This window comes from Carex rostrata, chromosome 5 (assembly GCF_964058835.1).
Source record: "Carex rostrata chromosome 5, lpCarRost1.2, whole genome shotgun sequence".
Taxonomy (NCBI): Eukaryota; Viridiplantae; Streptophyta; class Magnoliopsida; order Poales; family Cyperaceae; genus Carex; species Carex rostrata.
Genome location: NC_135922.1, coordinates 5606370 through 5625567, shown reverse-complemented (window position 1 = coordinate 5625567; position 19198 = coordinate 5606370). Strand labels below are relative to the sequence as shown.

The 19198-nt window shown below is 33.7% G+C and overlaps 1 protein-coding gene across 1 annotated transcript; it reads left to right on the top strand.

Moving 5' to 3' along the window:
* The first annotated feature begins 15490 nt into the window (after window positions 1-15490).
* On the top strand, window positions 15491-16093 carry LOC144554590 (ricin B-like lectin R40G2). Its single transcript, XM_078302901.1, has 2 exons — window positions 15491-15599; window positions 15706-16093. The coding sequence occupies exons 1-2, from the start codon at window positions 15492-15494 to the stop codon at window positions 15943-15945; spliced, it is 348 nt and encodes a 115-aa protein (XP_078159027.1). The 5' UTR covers window position 15491; the 3' UTR covers window positions 15946-16093.
* The last annotated feature ends 3105 nt before the right edge of the window (window positions 16094-19198 follow it).

Below are 19198 nucleotides of genomic sequence, written 5' to 3'. Positions count from 1 at the left end.
TGGGGACCAATTGTGTGGTTTTTTTTTGTTTTGGTCTTTTCAACCTCTATGCTAATTTGTTCGGTGATATTTTCCATCTCTAAATATTGAGCAACTTGCTCCTTGGCTAGTTTAAGGCGTTTTAGTAGTGGTCCGATCAACTTTGCAACACTGGCTCCTTGGATAGTATACATAATAGGATTAATTAATTAAATGATTCATTTAGGCAATGTTTTTTGTTTAAGATCAAAATAAGAATTTAAAGTTTATCACTAACTTGATTTTAAGATAATGAGAAATCTGATACATAATTTCTAAATAACATGAATTTGTTTTGATATGTAAGTTTCATAAGTCAACAACTGCATTTCTATTAATCGGTTGTGATAGCCAGATTGTTTGACAAATTTTCTTTAATGAGAACAAAAAATTGATTTGGACTATTCCGTTTAAAATAGTTTGATTTGAAATTGTGGAATTTTAAACTGGCAACTGATATTAACACAACGTAATTTATTATTGACATAACACTATATATTTTTTGTTATTTTATAGTCAATTTTTCCCTGAATAATCTTTCTTCTAGCATTGGACTCTCTTTCATCAACTACTGCACAATATTAGTTTCCTTAAATTCCATTATAAAAAAGTAAACAAATTTCTTATACATTTCCTACTTCTAGTAGATCATTTAAATTATTTAATTGAATAAAAAGCTGTAAGAAAATTATTTAAGGCTGTACGAAAATTTACTAAACAAAAATATTAAATTATGATAAAAAAAAAGAAAATACTCCTATTGTCCTTGTGGTTTGTAAAAAACACTAAATTACATAATAGGCTACAAAAGTAATAAAAACAAATTGAAGCCTTATAATTCCACACCGATGTAATTAACCTCTTTCTCTTTCTTTATGGGCAATCACACTAAGAACTAAATAACCCATATTGTAAAAATATAGTCTGATATCAATAAGAATTTTAGAATTTTAAGAATATTTAAATGTTCTCTCTTCCACTATTAAATTACCACTAAAATCATACTAAAATCATTTGAAATACTAAATGACACTCGTAAGTAATAGAACATATATAATGGTAACAATTATAATAAAATAATAATAAAGTAATAATAGAGAAGGTTATAATAAAACACAGAAAGATTGAAGACAACATAAAATCTTTACCTTGTAAGAGATATGATCCAAAGTAGAGAAGTTGTTGCTCTAGCATTCCATGTGTTTCTCTATTTTGTAGTTTGTTGTTCTGCTTTTGTAATTCTCCCTTAACACTGAGCACTAAAATTGATGCTCAAATTCAACTATATGTAAGATAAAAGGAAAATTAGTTGTCCGAAATTACCAAAATCTAGAAGTGCTAGTGAGAGGAGATAGGGAGATATCTTGCTCTATTTCTAAAGAAAATAAATAAATAAAAAAGTACAAAAAGATACCCTGCTGAACAGAGAAGTAGAAGAAAGAGAGATAAAAATACTCCTAGTATACCTCTCTTTCTCTTTTAAAAGTAAAACAAAGATACCCCTATATAATATACCTATCTTCCTCTTTTAACCTGTTTGGAAGAGGAAAAAAAAGAGAAAGGGAAAAAAATGATAAAGTAAGGAAAAGAAATCTAATTGTTTGTTAAGACGAAACTTTTATTTTCACCATTAAAAAAATGATAAATAAAAAAATCACGAATTTGTGAGAATTCAAAATTTAGCATGGACACAACTTCACGAGTCTTGCATCCAAAAACTTCTTCTTTTTTAACCAACTTGAGTGGCCAAAAAAAAATGTGGGGCCCACCCAATATTTGGACGCAACATGAAGTTGCGTCTATGGTGAATTTTGAATTCTATAGAATTCGTGGTGAATTGGTTTCTTTTTTTTTAATGAATGGTAAATTTAAAATTTTTGGTTTGTTAAGGGGTTTAAAAGTGGAAAGAGTATGTAGCTAGTCTCTCAAGCAAAGAATTTCCATGTCATCAAAGAGGAAACAAGAAGTAAAGAATAAAACATATGAATATCCACATTACTAAAAGCAAGAGCATTTCACCATTTCCTTGTCTTGCAATTATGCTTTACACATCTTAGGAATTATTAAATTAAGCTTCAAATTTACAAAAGAGAAAACAAAATCAAAAGGAAAAGGCACCACACACAGAACGAAAGGAATATTAAGAGCATTTCTATCTCAGAAAACATTTAGAAATTAAAATTAGTCACGTCACTGAGTTTAGCAATTAAGGGATTCATAATTTCTAAATCACTCCATCCCAAAAATTAATTATGAATTGCAATTAAGAGAGCAAGAGTGCTACATATAAGGAAATAAAATATTTGAACCAATTAATTAGCTAGTGTGTCATTAAAAAAATGTGTTATTTTAAAGAAAATTTGCTAATTTAGAAACTGTGGTACATCCCAGCAATTATCACATCAGATTATCAATCTAAAAGAAATCACCATTGTAGTAACAAAAGAAATTAATTGAACCGTGCATTAGTTGTTATTTATTTAAGCTAATAACAATAACAATAACAACAACAACAACAACAACAACAACAACAACAACAAAAAATGAAGTTCGCCTCAACGGAGAGATTACGCAAGACTGTAATGAACATATTGGAGAAGAGAAAACAGAGCTAGACAAGAGATATCTGACATCAAAAACATGGAATTCACATCCTTCCCGATACTGTAATAGGGAATCTTTTACAATTACTGGATCTGGACCATTTATTTTAACTTGGCACAAATTTCAAAGCCCAATAATACTTCTACCTGCGCTAGCCCGAATCTCAAAGCGGATGAGAGTTAATCTCAAACCATAAAGTGAAGGAATCTTTTCCAGTAACAGAGAGGATACTTGTCCAACAACATGTTGCTTCTATCCTCAAGGGCTTGTGAAGAATGAGAATAAAGAAAACATCAAAGAACAAGGATGCAACAATGCAAAAGAGAAATATTGAGAGCCATGAGAGAAAAGATTAACATGTGAATGAATAATGTGTAAGGTATAGAGCTAGAGATGCATATATTCTAATTTATTTACAATCAGATAAATATTGGAATATTTTCTACGTCTCATTCATACCTCACATCTTTATCATTATTTTTAATATTCAAACAATCGATTAGAATCATTTAACATGATATCCATATTAAAATGTGTTTGACAGCCAAATTTTAAGTTTTTTTTTTTTAAAATCATTATTTTTTTTAGATAGGTATAAAATCACTTTTTTTATGGTTGAGAATTTTATGGAAAAAAGTGATTTTAATATGGAGAAACTTGGTGAGCATAACTCCTAAATCTACGATTTTAGATTGGTTTCAAACGACAAATTCAATATGTTGAAACCGATCTACTTTACGAGTAATGTGTTTACATGCAAAATTTTGAACATTTTGAATTTATTTAGTACAATTTTGAAAGGTAAAAGAAAAAAAAACTTCTACATGTTATTTTAATACATTTATTTTGCATTATTTTTTACAATTTTATTTTATACTATATTAATTTTAAAATTTTACATGTACACATATCACTTGTGAAATTGATCGGTTTTAATGGTTTTAATAGATTTTAGAGTTACACTCATCAAATTCTCTTGATGATCATAGTACAAGCTAGCTTTGCTTGCGGTATTGTATCGATTACTCGATCAAAGAAAATTTGGTGAGCAAAACTAGAGTATTGTATCATTTATTGGATCAGAAATATTTATTGACAATTTTAATTGCATTGCCCGGATCAATTGTAGAGAGAACCATATTCTTTGAAACAACTAAATTTTAAAGTCTATCGCTAGAAATTGTACATGAAAATATATTGTAATAATAAAAAAGAAAATGAATGTCAATAGTAATGAGGTAGTGGAGTTATAAATTGACAATTAATATGAAGTTACATAATGTACCTCCACATAATTCATATTTAATTTGATTTACAATATAACCAATTTTTTATCATCACATCTTGATATTTATGTAATACTAACAATTTCAAATGCCTCTGTGAACACTACATCACATCAATCAAATTCACTAGACATTGAAAAATGATAGGGCCCATTTTGTGACTTTATTTATTGGAGTTAGTGATCCACTTATCCTTGATAAAGACCTTATGACCTTAACAGCTACTTTGGAGAGATAATTTGCTGCTTCTTCTTTGTAAGATTTTATGTGACTATTCAAGTTATGGCAGGTCATTTTATTTTTTGCCTTTCTTTTTGTAGCTTACTGTCAAGTTTATGATAAATTAATTGAAAGTAATTGGAGGAGATATTATCAACAAAACAAAAATAAAATGGAAGTAACTACAATATAAAAAAGCAGTTATATATGGCCGCTCGTCTGTCAATCAATTAAAATGGAAAGTAAATAAAAATAGTAAATCGTCAAAAATGTTCATTTTTCTCTATCACAGATTGAGAGGTGGTGTATTTGCATATTTTCAGTTTGCACGCTCATTTCCACTTACTGATCTACTACCTGCCACATTTACCACACTATACTATTATATTTAATTTTAAATTTTTGTGAGGTCCTCCTTGTAGGAGCCAGGAGATGAGCACTAAAATCTATTTTCTGTTTTTGTGCTGAATTCACATCCTCTCAGGTTACCGGATTGAGTACAATTGAATCGGATGGTCCAAAATTATTCTTTTTAACGTTATCTCTGTTGTACTTAACTATAGAAGTTGTCGTTGTTCTGATGAGCGCTAAGGAGTCGACCATTTATTAAAGGATTATAAACATTTTAGACAGGCGTAAAGAGTCGTCTCAGACTACTGCAAAGCTGATGGACGACATGCACGCATTTCATGACATTTTTTTTCAAAGGTAACTTCAATTGATTGTCTGATTTCATGGTTGGATTCAGGTAATCTCCTTGCCATATTTTGAATTTCGACTATAATTATGGATATATTGTTTTTGAGTCATTTCTAGAAAATTAGGATAATATTTGATTTACTCTAATATCTAAAATGAGAATTTCAAAAAATATTAACATATTTGTTTTTACAAATAATATATCAATAACAGTTAAATAATCTAACTTGAACAACTCATATTTCAAGCACATTCATTTAACAACTAAAAAAAATATAAATAGTAGTTTTTCACACACAAATTATTTTCACTCATGACTTGGGAGTAGTATCGATTCTATAATTTACACTAAAATCATGCAAAGTATATAACAATTGAAAAACAATGTTTAAAATAAACATAGCATGAGTAATAATCTTACTTGGATTATTTCATAAAAAATATCTGCCTTGGATTATTTATTACGATTGCCTACAAATAATGAAAACTTTATAAGTTGTATAATTGAAAAATATAATCGTTCAATTAACTATCGGCTACACATTCTATATTAATTCATTATTTTTAGTTTTGTAACATATGCGTCCGGTAAAAATTTCATAATTTTTTAATCTGTATCATTTTGATGTCTGGATTCAAAGTCAAATTTTGAGTTACTTTAGAGGAAAAACCCAAAAAAATGCTCTGTGAATCCAGTAGGGGTGTCAACGGGTACGATACGGGTCGGGTGGAGACATTTTCATACCCGTACCCGTTATGATAACGAAAAAAAATCTTTACCCTTACCCGTATTTTCGAATACGGTACGGGTCGGGTAAACGGATAAAAAACGCCATTAACATTTCAATTTGTGTTTTCGATAAAATAATTTTTAAAATAAGAAAAAATAATAATGAATACAACTAATTTGTATTATGAAAATTTAATAAAATACAAAAACTTTATTGTATCATGTATCATCTTCGTACAAATATATATTTATATATGTAATTTTATTTTTTAAAAATTATCTTATACTAAAACGGGTAAGATAACGAAAAAAAACCATTACCCTTATCCGTACCCAATTAGCTAACGGAATAAAAATCTTACCCTTACCCATGTTTTCGGATACGATACGGGTCGGATAAACGGGTAAAAGGGTGCCATTGACACCCCTAGAATCCAGCCGCTCATTTCTTCTTCTTTTTTCTTTTCTTTTTTGGTGTTACAACACCTGTAGGCAACCCGCTCATTTCTTCCGTCCAATCCGGCAACCCTCACTTTCCAATACAAGAAGATACCGTCTCCCGCTCCTCTCCCGACGTAAACATATATGGGGCAGCTCCATGTTGGCACGGGGAATATAGAAGTAAAAATGTAAATGTTGTTGCATTTTTCTTTTGATAACACATTCTTATGGTTGCTCTAAATTAAATAATAAATGTATCATATTATGGTTAATATAATGCAAACATATCAAATGATAATTGAAGAATATAAATGATAGAAACAGAAATGTGAAATTACTTGTATTTGCAATGTAAGACAGACATTTAAATAAAAATTACTATAAATAACTTATTAATTGGCTTCCTACTAATTTTCCAACTCCTAACGCCTAACGCCTAAGAATGATATTAATTCCCTTTTTGTTTTTCCCTGGAAACTTGTGAGTGATGGCCTTCGAGGCATTTCCCTTGTATGGTAAACTGGATAGTTTTTAAGATCAAAGGTTGCATCAATGGCTAATTAAGTGCTACTTAACGGCAATGCATCTCCCTATAAATACAAAAACCATCCCATGACAAGTGCATGCTCAAATATCAGTACAACTAACAATTCTATATATCCTTCTCATCAATTAGGTTTTGTTCCAATAACCATTTATCACAATGACGACCGGCTCAACAATTTTTGATGTACCACACTTCTATAAGAATTGCAAGAAGATTTGCATCCAGTCGGAACGCTTCACAGTGGGAGGCTACGACTGGGTGGCAGAATTTTACCCGCAAGGCATCGATGAGTCAATCCCAGATGGCAAAAGATCACTTTCAGTCAGGGTGCTGGGTGCAACAGAGGAAGTCTGGGCGACATGTAATTTCGAACTATGAAGCTTTTCCATGTCCAAGTGGAACAACTGCATTAACTCGAATGTAATATTCACTTTACAGCCATCAGGTGACAAGGCCTGCTGGGATCTCAACTATAAATGTTGGTCGTTCCTCAGATCGACCTATGAGGAAGATGAAACACTCAGAATCAAGTGTACTCTCTTTGCAATACCTCGACCGTCAGGTCCAGCACCAGCTCTGACTTCACACAGTGATAAGCCTGGTAATGGCATTTCTTTCAGTAACGCTTCCACACGGCAAGTTACGCTCCACCGAACACTCCCAGCAAAGAAATACACCAAGCTGCCAAGGCAACTCACAGTCAGGATTTACTGTGAGACCAACAAGGATTTCAGTGTCACCATACGCAATGGTACTGTTGTGATGTCACCTGCTGACTCTAACGATTATTATCAGGTAGTTAATCAATTGATTAATTAAATTATTCTTTAATTTCATTTCTCTTCTTCTGGGTATTAATTATTTTTCTTAAAAATGCAAAAAATGTAGCATTGGATCAAGGACATGAGTTATAGTGATAAGGTAAAAGATGAGGATGGATTTCCTGCTTTTGCATTGGTCAACAGAGTGACAGGAGAAGCCCTTCGGAATCCGGCTGGAGAAAATGAAGAGGTACTTAATTAATTATGTTAACCAAACTTGATTACTAAGATAAATACATAAAACCATGCTTAATTTGTACCTTAATACATCAGGTCACCTTAGTTCCTTACAACCCGAACCGCCTCAAGGATTCAGTGATGTGGACGGAGGTCTGGTCGCCAAGTTTCCATATCATCAGGATTGCAGACGCGACTTCCCTCAATTTGACCGCCGTCGTTTCCAATGTTAATATCTCTGACGGTGCCAAGATGGTTGTCCAGAAGTCGGTCAATGCTGCAATCCAGCGCTGGAAGATCGTTCCTTACAATTCCAATGTTCCCTATTAATTAATTTGAAATATTAAGCAGCAAGCAATTAAGGTTTCTAAAATTAACTTATGCATGTCTTCTTATTATCATTGCTGTCATCTTTTTATTATTTTCGCTGTATGTTCCATAACATGTGCTGGTGTGATTTCATAGTAAAGTGTTCATGTAATCGATTACTTGAAATATGGAAAAAAAAAAAAAGGTTCTGCTACTGTGTTTATGTTTCAATGGAAATCATCTATTATCTATATATTGTTGGCTATTCTTGCATACGGCCAGTGACACAATCACAGAGAGAAAAAACAAAAGACAGATATTTGCGATGCTTAAAAAAAAAACTACCTGCATCATTTTCTGGTTTTTCTTATATATACAAATCATAACTGCTATAAGAAAGGTTACATCCACTAAATAAAAACTGGAATCTAAATAACTGCTCACTAAGAATAACCTCTACTCTATTCTTAGCCATCCGTTAGGATTACTCTTGACAGTACACTTTATCTAAAAACAGAAAACTTAAACTTCTGCTAGAATTAAAACAAAACGTAAACAAAACAAACTGAAACATAACAACAAGATTAATTCTATCATTCTCCTCCTTAAGCTTGTTGTTCTTTATTGATGTCCAGTACACCAATCTTTCCTCTCATCTCCTGAAACTTTATCCTTCCCAGTGACTTCGTTAGGATATCGGCACGCTGGTCTTCGGTACGAACATGCTGAACTTCAATCAATCCCGATTCCACACAATCTCTTATGTAATGAAACCGAGTGTCAATATGTTTACTCCTCTCATGATGAACTGAATTCTTGCTTAAGGCAATTGCGGACTGATTATCGATCTTTAGAACCACTTTCTTAACCTCGGTCTTAAGCAAATCAGCTAACAATCGTCCCAACCATACTCCTTGACACGCTGCTGCACATGCAGCGATGTACTCTGCTTCACATGAAGACAGTGCAACCACTTTCTGTTTCTGTGAACACCAACTGATAGGATTTGACCCAAAGAAAAACATCGAACCTGAGGTGCTTTTTCTGTCATTAACATCACCTGCTAAATCGCTATCAGAATATCCAATCAGTTCCGGATTTTCTTCTTTCTTCTCATACACACAACCGAAATTCAATGTTCCCTTCACATACCTTAGTATGTGCTTTACTGCTGCCATGTGTTCCAGCGTGGGTTTCTCCATAAATCGGCTTACCATTCCAACGGCAAATGCCAAGTCTGGACGTGTGTGCAGTAAGTATCTCATACTGCCAACAATACTTCGATACAAGGTTACATCTACAGGAGGTTCAATGCTGTCCTTGTTCAATTTCAGACGGGGCTCCATAGGAATCTGTGTTGGGTTACAGTCCTTCATCCCACATTTCTCCAGTACCTTCTTTGCAAAACCCGATTGCTTTAAGGTGATTCTTGTTGGAGTCTGACACACTTCAATCCCCAAGTAATAGCTAAGTAATCCAAGATCACTCATGCTAAATACACCTTTCATCTCAGATTTGAATTTGTCAACACCTCGAATACTCTCTCCGGTGATGATCAAATCATCTACGTATACTCCAACAATTAAATTACCTTCCTTTCTCGTGTACACAGCATGTTCTAATAGACATCTCTCAAAACCCAGTGCCTTCAAAGACTTATCCAACTTGGAGTTCCATGCTCTAGGTGCTTGTCGCAAACCGTACAAAGCTTTATACAGTTTCAGCACCTTATGCTCTTCTCCTTTTATCTCAAAACCCGGTGGCTGCAGAACATACACATCCTCCTCCAATTCACCGTTAAGGAAAGCGGATTTTACATCCATGTGATGCACTTGCCACCCCTTTTGTGCAGCGATTGAAATCAATAACCGTACAGTTTCCAATCGAGCAACAGGAGCAAAAACTTCGTCAAAATCTATCCCGTGCTTTTGAACATACCCCTTTGCTACTAACCTTGCCTTGTGTTTGATTATTCTCCCTTGAGTATCTTTCTTCAATTTAAACACCCACTTCAAACCAATTGGCTTATGTTTTTCTGGTAAATCAACTAACCTCCATGTTGCATTCTCCCGTATGCTGGAAATTTCTTCTTCCATAGCCTTTCTCCATGCTAAATCTGTTCTTGCTTCTTCATAATTCGCAGGCTCCTCCTCTCCTAGCAAACATAGCCCCGTATAGTAAAGGCTTTTGATATCTCGTGTTCCTCTTGGCCCTATTTCCAAATCCTCTGGATGGTTCAATTCGGATGCCCTCTGCTCAACAGGAAACGACACTGGAGTTTGTGCATTTCCAGAGTCGAATCCATCTGCTCTGTTGCTACCAGTAGGTGTATCCTCAGGCTGGTCAGATTGATTGAACTCTTGCTGTGGAGACGCCATATTAGGATGCAGCATTTCTTCCTCAATTCGTTGATGGGCAGCAGCACTTGAATTTGCAACAGGAAAATTCAGAACAGTAAAGATATCCTTTGCTGGTCTAGATTCTGTAACCGATGAATCAGTCCAGTCCCACTTCTTTTCTTCATCAAACACGGCATCACGAGTCACTACCACCCTCTTTGTCTTTGGATCAAACATCCGATAACCCTTGGTATTCAAATCATACCCAATAAACACCATAGGTTTGCTTCGATCTTCTAGTTTCGGAAGGTGAGGTGTGACATTCTTCACGTGAGCAATACATCCGAAAACCCGCAGATGTCCTACTCTTGGTTTTCGATTGTAATAAGCTTCATAGGGAGTTTTATCTACTAGACTCTTGGTTGGTGCTCTGTTCAGCAAGTAAATTGCCGTTGACACCGCTTCTCCCCAAAATTCGCCGGGAACACTTTTACTTTTCAGCAAACTTCTTGCCATGCCAACCACTGTCTGATTTCTCCGTTCCACAACACCATTTTGCTGCGGAGAATAAGGTGTAGTAAGGTAGTGTTTAATACCATTTAATTCACAAAAGCTCTTGAACTCATTTGATGTGAATTCACCACCACGATCACTTCGAAAGCCTTTCAACTTACACCCCTTCTCCATTTCGGCTGCAGCTTTGATCCTTTTAAAACTTTCGAACGCCTCGGCTTTGCTTGAGATCAGAACCTGCCACATAAACCTTGTGCAATCATCGACAATTAGCATAAAATAACGCTTTCCTCCATTCGTAGTCGGTGTGATTGGCCCGCACAAATCTACATGCCATAACTGAAGAGGGTACTCGGCTCTGAAATTTGATTCAGCAGGGAATGGTTTTCGTTGTTGTTTTCCAATCAAACATCCATCACAAATGCGATCTTCATGATCTATCAAGGGCATGCCATGCACCATCCCGTTCTTACCCATGATTTTTAAAGCATGAAAATTCACATGACCATACCTTGCGTGCCAGAGCCAAGCTCCTTCTTTGCTTCTCGCCAGGAGGCATTCTGGATGGGTTGGAGAAGTACGCAAAAGGTATAACCGATTCCCAGATCTGGTCACTTTGACTAGCACCTTCTGTGTTCTGTCTAGGATAGACAGTACTCCTCTTTCAATCACTATCTTACATCCATTCTCATCTAACTGCCCAAGACTAATTATGTTACTTTTTAACCTTGGAATATAGTAAACGTTAGTGAGTAATCTGTGTTCACCAGTGAAGCATTCAAAGAGTATCGAACCCCTTCCTTGTATTTCTACTGTTGAACCATCTCCAAACTTCACAGAGCCTCTGACTGTAGTATCAATCTCTGCAAATCTTTCAATGCAGCCGGTCATATGATTGCTTGCGCCACTGTCCAAATACCAGGTTGTGTCCAGGTTGCTGACAGCCTTTAGCGCTATTTCATCTTCTTTTAGCACCTTTCCTTCCTTCGGTATTGTGTGGATAAGTTCACAGGTTTCAGTCAACAACAGTGCTGGTTCGTCATCATTATTCTTTACAATCAAATTAGCCTTTTCTCTTCTATTTGGTTTGGGACATTCTTTAGCGAAATGACCATAATCATTGCAATTGTAACATTTCACCTTAGCAATATCAAACTTTCGTGGTTTTCGATCATCTCCCGTGTGATCAAAGCCTCCTCGGCCTGCACCTTGACCACGTCCACGGCCCCGACCCCTTCCATGTCGGCCTCCTCTTTTGGTACTGCCCGAACCTTCTTCTCTTCTACCTTTTGAGAACTTAGCCTCCCATTCGGCTTGACTAAGAAGCAACTGCTCCCCTGTGCCCTTTGTATGATGCCGCCCCTTTAGCCCTTCTTCATATGTTCTCAATCTACCAATTGCTTCAGAGACTGACATCGTGTCTAAATCTCCAAATTGCTCAATTGTTCCGATGATCTGAAGGAACCGATCTGGAACCGAACTGAATAACTTCTCTACCACTTCAGTATCTTCTAGTTTTGTGCCAAGGGATCGGATCTCACCAACTAATCCAATCAACTTCATCGAATACTCATTCACAGTTTCCGATTCTTGCATATGCAATTTGTTTAGTTGCCGTTTCAGGACTTGTACACGTGCCTTCTTGACACGATCCTCACCTATACGCATCTCCTTGAGAGCGTCCCAGGCCTCCTTGGCCGACTGTTTCTCTGCGATTGCCATCATCACGTCGTCCGGCACTGCCTGAGATATTGCAACCATCGCTCCTTGATCCTTGTCCTCATCTTTGACCCCTCCTTCTATCACAGACCAAACTCCCAGCGAACGTAGGACTATCTTCATCTTGATAGCCCATATGCCGTAATTAATCTCGCTTAACATGGGATATTGGATCGGTATAGAGACACTTTTGGCCATGGGAACTGCAAGTGTCTTTGATTGATCTCCTTCATCACCGGCCATTGCTTTGACAACCTTGGCTCTGATACCAAATGTTGGCTATTCTTGCATACGGCCAGTGACACAATCACAGAGAGAAAAAACAAAAGACAGATATTTGCGATGCTTAAAAAAAAAACTACCTGCATCATTTTCTGGTTTTTCTTATATATACAAATCATAACTGCTATAAGAAAGGTTACATCCACTAAATAAAAACTGGAATCTAAATAACTGCTCACTAAGAATAACCTCTACTCTATTCTTAGCCATCCGTTAGGATTACTCTTGACAGTACACTTTATCTAAAAACAGAAAACTTAAACTTCTGCTAGAATTAAAACAAAACGTAAACAAAACAAACTGAAACATAACAACAAGATTAATTCTATCATATATCTGAGAAGAAGGGCACAATTAATAGATGTTCATTTATTTACACTTAAAGATGTAACTAAATTGTGTCGTTATTTGCTTTTTTTAAATTGAACTGTTGGCATTTTTCGAAGCTATTTTATTTAAATAGTTGAGCATAATAATACAGTAAGCAATTCTTCAATACATTATATTTAAGAATGGAAGTTCAATAATACAGTAAGCAATTCTTAAAATCTTAATGTTATATTCTATACAAACACTAACTAATTATACAACCCCGGCCGCGAATATGTAAGTAGTATGTGGAATATTTAAACTCAAAACATGAAATAATGGTATACATTCTGATTTACTTCATGACTCAAATATTTACATGCTGAACCTCTACTTTTACAGTCATGAAGTAAATCCAAATTACAGTTCACAATTAATGTTGAAGTTAATTCCATTATTTAAGAGTTTTGAGTTTAAAGCCATACTAATTAACTTGCATATGTGCGTGGTGGATTTAATTTGTAGTATGTGGAAGAGAGACAATTTTTTTTTAACCTTGTATAATTGTCTTCTTAATTTATTGGTGACATTTCAAGTTAATTATATGTCACATTATTTATACTACTACTAAGAATATTTTATACCTATATACCTTATAAATAATATCTAGTTATTTCACAAAAAATTCTAGACTTAGGTATTTTATTAGCTTTCTAGAACAATATTTTTTTTTAGATATTTTCATACACAATTCTAGACACCAAGATACACCAATATGTTTTTCTTACAACAATCTAAAACGATCTAGATATTTAATAAAAACATTAAATTAAATTTATAATTGAAGTACAAATATTTAATTATACCAGCAGGCCGGTATTAACGTCTATGTATAAATAGTTAGCATGTTTGTAAAGAATATAATTAAATGTCTCGCAAAATCAAAAACCGTTAATTTGTTGCACTCCTCACGACCTCATATTAAACTTCTCTAGGAATTGAGGGTGTCTAATTGGCATGGGATCATATTGATCTGATATCCGGTTGGAAGCGTATGATTCGTTTCAAAAACCATACGGATCAAGTGTTTGCAAATTTTGAAGCGAATCAAATGGTTTTGACCGTATATCAACCGATTTTGATCCGATGCGCATGGAACACACCTCTCTTCCACTTCTCTAACTTCTAAAGACATCGTCCAATTAAGATATTTAAATAAAAATTAAACTAATTAAACTGTTAAATGACACTCCGTCCTAATAAGATTTTTTGAATGACTAGCTTGTTTTAATTCCTAAAAGAAAACGCCTAAGAATGACATTAATTCCTTTATTTTATTCCCTAGAGACTTGTGAGTGATGGCATTTCTCTCTGGTCAGTCACAGTGTGTATGTTACACGAGATGACGGTAGTTGGAAGGTTGCATTATTTATAACTAAGTGCTGTTTAAGTTCCAATAATAAAGAGGGAACCAATGCATGATAGGTCCTATATTCTGAACTGTCAAAAAAGGAACCTGATCGTCATTTTCTTCATTAAATATTAAAATGACAATTACTACTGTTGTTGCCTTGTAAATATTCGCAACATTACATATTACATTAATTGGTGACCCATGCATGCATCTATCTATAAATGTAAGAACTATTTGCAAATTAATGAATTCATCCCACAACTCTAAATATCACAACCCTTATCATCAGTTAAGTTTTGCTCTAACAACCATCAATCACAATGACTCGGGAGTTCGTCACTGGGTCGAAAACTTTTGAAATAACAGACTATTCGGCCGTCAAAGTAATAAGCAACAGCAGTTGCATCCTGTTGGAGCGTTTCACAGTGGGTGGCTATGACTGGGTGATACAATTCTATCCGTAAGGCAATATCGAGTCAGTCTCTCACCATGTATCGATTTTTCTTAAAGTGCTGAATGCAACGAAAGATGTCCAGACAATATTTAACTTCCGTTTGTGGGACTGAACGATCTCCAAATGGTCAACCGCAATCCCTGCTTCTGCACAGTTCAGGACCAGTTGGGGCTACTCCAAATACTTTAAAAGGTTGATCCTCGAGGCCTCGAACTATCTGAAAGACGATATGCTCCGAATCAAGTGTACTCTCTTGGTAATACCAGATTCTGATAAGCCTGCTGGTAACCCAAGTGAGGCCAACATTTCTATTGATAATGGCTTCCACACGCCAAGCTATGCTCCACCAAATGCTCCAGCAAATACACCAACGGTCAGGATTTACTGTGAGGCCAACAAGGATCTCAGTGTCACTGTACGCAATGGAACTGTTGTGTTGGCACCTGCAGACTCTAATGATTACTATCAGGTAGTTAATCTATTGATAAATAAATTATTCCTTACCTTATTAATATGGGTGATCTCTGATAACTGATTTTGATTGATTAATATATATGAGTTATTTATTAATTTTTCTTATTCCTTTTAATTAAAATTGCAATGCATGTACATGAGTTATGGTGATAAGGTAAAAGATGTAAAGGGTATACCTGTTTTTTCACTGGTCAACAGAGTCACACGAGAAGCTCTTCAGAACCCGGCTGGAGAAAATGAAGAGGTGAGTAACTATTTATGTTAAACAAACTTAACTATCTGGCATGACAGTTGAAGAACTCATAGCTATATGATACATACATTAAACCCCTGTTTAATGAATACATCAGGTCAGCTTAGTTCCTTACAACACGAACCGCCTCGATGATTCGGTGAAGTGGACTGAGATGTGGTCAACAGGTTTCCGTGCCATCAGGATTGCAGACACGACTTCCCTCAATCTGACTGCCATCAGTTCCGATATTGATAATAATTTCTCTGACGGTGACAAAATTGTCGTCAAGAAGTGGATCAATAGCCCTGTTCAGCGCTGGATGATCGTCCCAAATGTTCCTTGTTTGTTATCTTAAGGCAGCTATCAAGGATTTCAAATTAAAATTATTCTGGCTTTATATTATTATCCCGCAAAAATGTCGTTCTTATATTCATATTTCAATTGCAGTTAATCACCTATTATCCATTGAAATTTGGTATGTCTGTTCATTAATTTACGCTTTAGCTGTAACTAAGATGTGATTTGCTACTTTTTCATATTTTTATTAATATCATATTTCTGTTAGTTAAAATATTATAGGCATCTTCACAAAAAAGATCATACATAAAAAATTAAGCTTAAGTACATCTATAACTTTATGGTCCATTAATTTTTTGTTGTACCTATATAAAAAATATTATTCAAATTAAAAAATTACAATTGTAGATGTGTTCTCAGTTCTTTGGATGAAACGAAGATTAAAGTTGAGTCAATTTAGAATTTCAATGGTAATTTATCAGAAAATCAATATTAAACTCTTCTTTAAAAATTTAAATTTTTTGATGGAAGGCTAATTATTTCTCAATTTAATTCACCAAAGGAGAAATAATAGACTATTCCATCAAAATCAGATGAATTTATTCAAGACTTTTGTCAATAAGTTATTATACTCAAATCAAGACGACTTTTCTCTCGTCTATTATAGCGTTGTTTACAAAATGAAGAGTGATCAAGTACTTGTATTGTTTGAGCCTTGCAACGAGAGCTTTGCAAGTTGCAACTCCTGTGATTTATGCTCCATAGTTGGATTCGAATATTATATTGTGATCAAATATTTTTTTTGTTCTCTTTCATAAATCAAATTCATATGACATCATCAATTGAATCAATCTTTCAGCTTTGTGAATTATATGTATTGAAAGATAGAACAAAAATAAGAATAAGACGTCAATAACTTACTTATAACAGCACCGCTAATCTAAGGTAATTTAATTTGCATTCTAACTATATCGTGTGGAGTACGTGTAGCAAGTATATATTCAAATAAATTTAGACTTCTACATGTAAAAACATAAAAATAAAAATATTAAATCTAAAGAAGACAAATTATATATATGATTGGAGGATTGATATTCAGCCTGAAATTTTATCTTTTAATTATAGTCGTTAGCGGAGCAGAACATCTACGTACTTAATATAAGAATTGAGATATTCAAGCGACCAAATTAGCCAAATTAAATATATTAAATTAGGTGCGGAGAAACAATCGGCAAGGAAAATAAAAATAGGTATATGGTAGCATTGTTACCTAAATTTGGAGGAGAGAAGCAGATTTGTTTCTTTCTTTTTTCATCCATAAAAAGCCGAAAACCCAATGCTGTCTTATTTGTTAATATATTTTGAGTTTTTTCTTCCTTTAATCCTTTTCAAATAAAGAAATGCTAAAAATTGATTAGCTTGTGGTTTTAATTTTACTACAAAAATTCTATGAAATTTTAACTCCCTTAAAAAAGACAGTTTTAACCTTCAAAAAAATAAAAAAGACAGCTTTTATGAGAATAAGATTGAAGATAAGTGTAATATATACAATCAAATATTTGTGCTCTTAAATTGATGTCGAATGCTTAATTTTACTTTTTTTAATATATACCATTAAATTAGATGTGCTCTAGAATATCATTCCCTAAAAATAACAAGTTCAATAAATTTGGGAAGTTGGGTCACAAATAAATTTACTTTCTCCATGTCCAAATCATTATTGTTTATTTTCTTTTTCAATTTCTTGCATCCTCCAAAGCATTTTCCTGTATCTAATGGAAAATGAAATCGACGCGCCAAATGATGAGAAGTTTGCGCAAGAACTCGGAATGCTTTGTGGCTGGCTTGTTTATTTCATGACTTTGTCATTTGTTCCTCTTTTCGATAAAATTATACTTGATAACTTGAAAAATGGATATGTTATGTTGCAGGTGATTCCTATGTATGTTGTCTTTGTTCTAATAGCTTTGGTCATAACACATAGAGCTATTAGAAAGCAACAAAGTGAATTGTTTTATTCCATGTGGGTCTTCCTCTTCTGCAACGTGATTCTCTATTTTATTCTTGTACCAACCTACAAGTTTTGCAACATATGGCAAAGGATATTCCTTGTACCCTTCTCTGTTAGTCTAGTTCTCATCATATGGTGTATGTTTAAAGATTGTTTTTCTCCAAAAGAGAGGTAAGGTTTCCTCTCTCTCTCTCTCTCTTTCAAACTTCCATCATCACAAATATAATTAGATGAAAAGCTAGCTAGTGTTTCATCTATAATTAATTAGCTAATTTTACTTGTTATCTATTATTTGTTAAAATTTTAGGGTTCATCCGGAAAACAACGATCCAAAACCCGGTGTCCAGACTTTGGAAAATGAAGCTGATGTTAAAATCGCAATCAATATCTGAGACAATCCCTAATTTTTATTATTTTTTTTGAAGAAATTATTATGTGGAGCTCATGCAGATAACATGTAAAATAATAACTTTTCAAATATCTTTATTTCTTGTATTACAAGAAAAAAGTTTATCATTTTTTGTGCTTAATTATGGAGTTATATTTAGTGACGGGTTCTTGTGTTTATATCCTTTTTTTAAAATGTTGTGTTATGTGTTTCATTTGACAGGTTTTCTATTACATTTTATGTATTTACATACCATTTATTCTAAGTTTTATGATTTTATGAATAAAGGAATGTCAGTAATATATCAATAGTGGCTAAATACTTTTTATAACTTAAACAATTCATTAAACAACTAAATGATATAATTGTTTTTTTTTACACACAATTCATTTTCACCTACGATTTCGGAGTATCGTATTGATTCTTCAATTCACACCAAATTATATGAAAGCTATCTAACAATTAAAAAACATTGTGAAAAAAGAATAATTACGAAAATAAACATGTCATGAAAAGTACCTAACTAGAGTGGAAAATTCATTTACATGTTGTAATATCACAATGCAATAATATATCAAATAGAAACTCTTGATAAGAACCATGAAACGACATACAATAATTTAAGCTAAATTTATCAATTTTGCTTGTTTGCTGAATTGTTGTCGATAAATACGGCACAAATAATTAGGTGATAACATATAATTTTTCTTCAATTAATGTAGACATTATTCTTTCTATACAAACAAAAATAGATTAGTGAAACGGCCCAATCAAAGATTCAAGAAGTGCAATTACAAACATTATGAGAAAAAAATAATAATTACAGAATGATATGAAAAAGCTCCTACCATGCCTTCAAAAAAATGATATGAAAAATAGTATTTTGAAGCAATTTTTAGGCATGGGATAGGT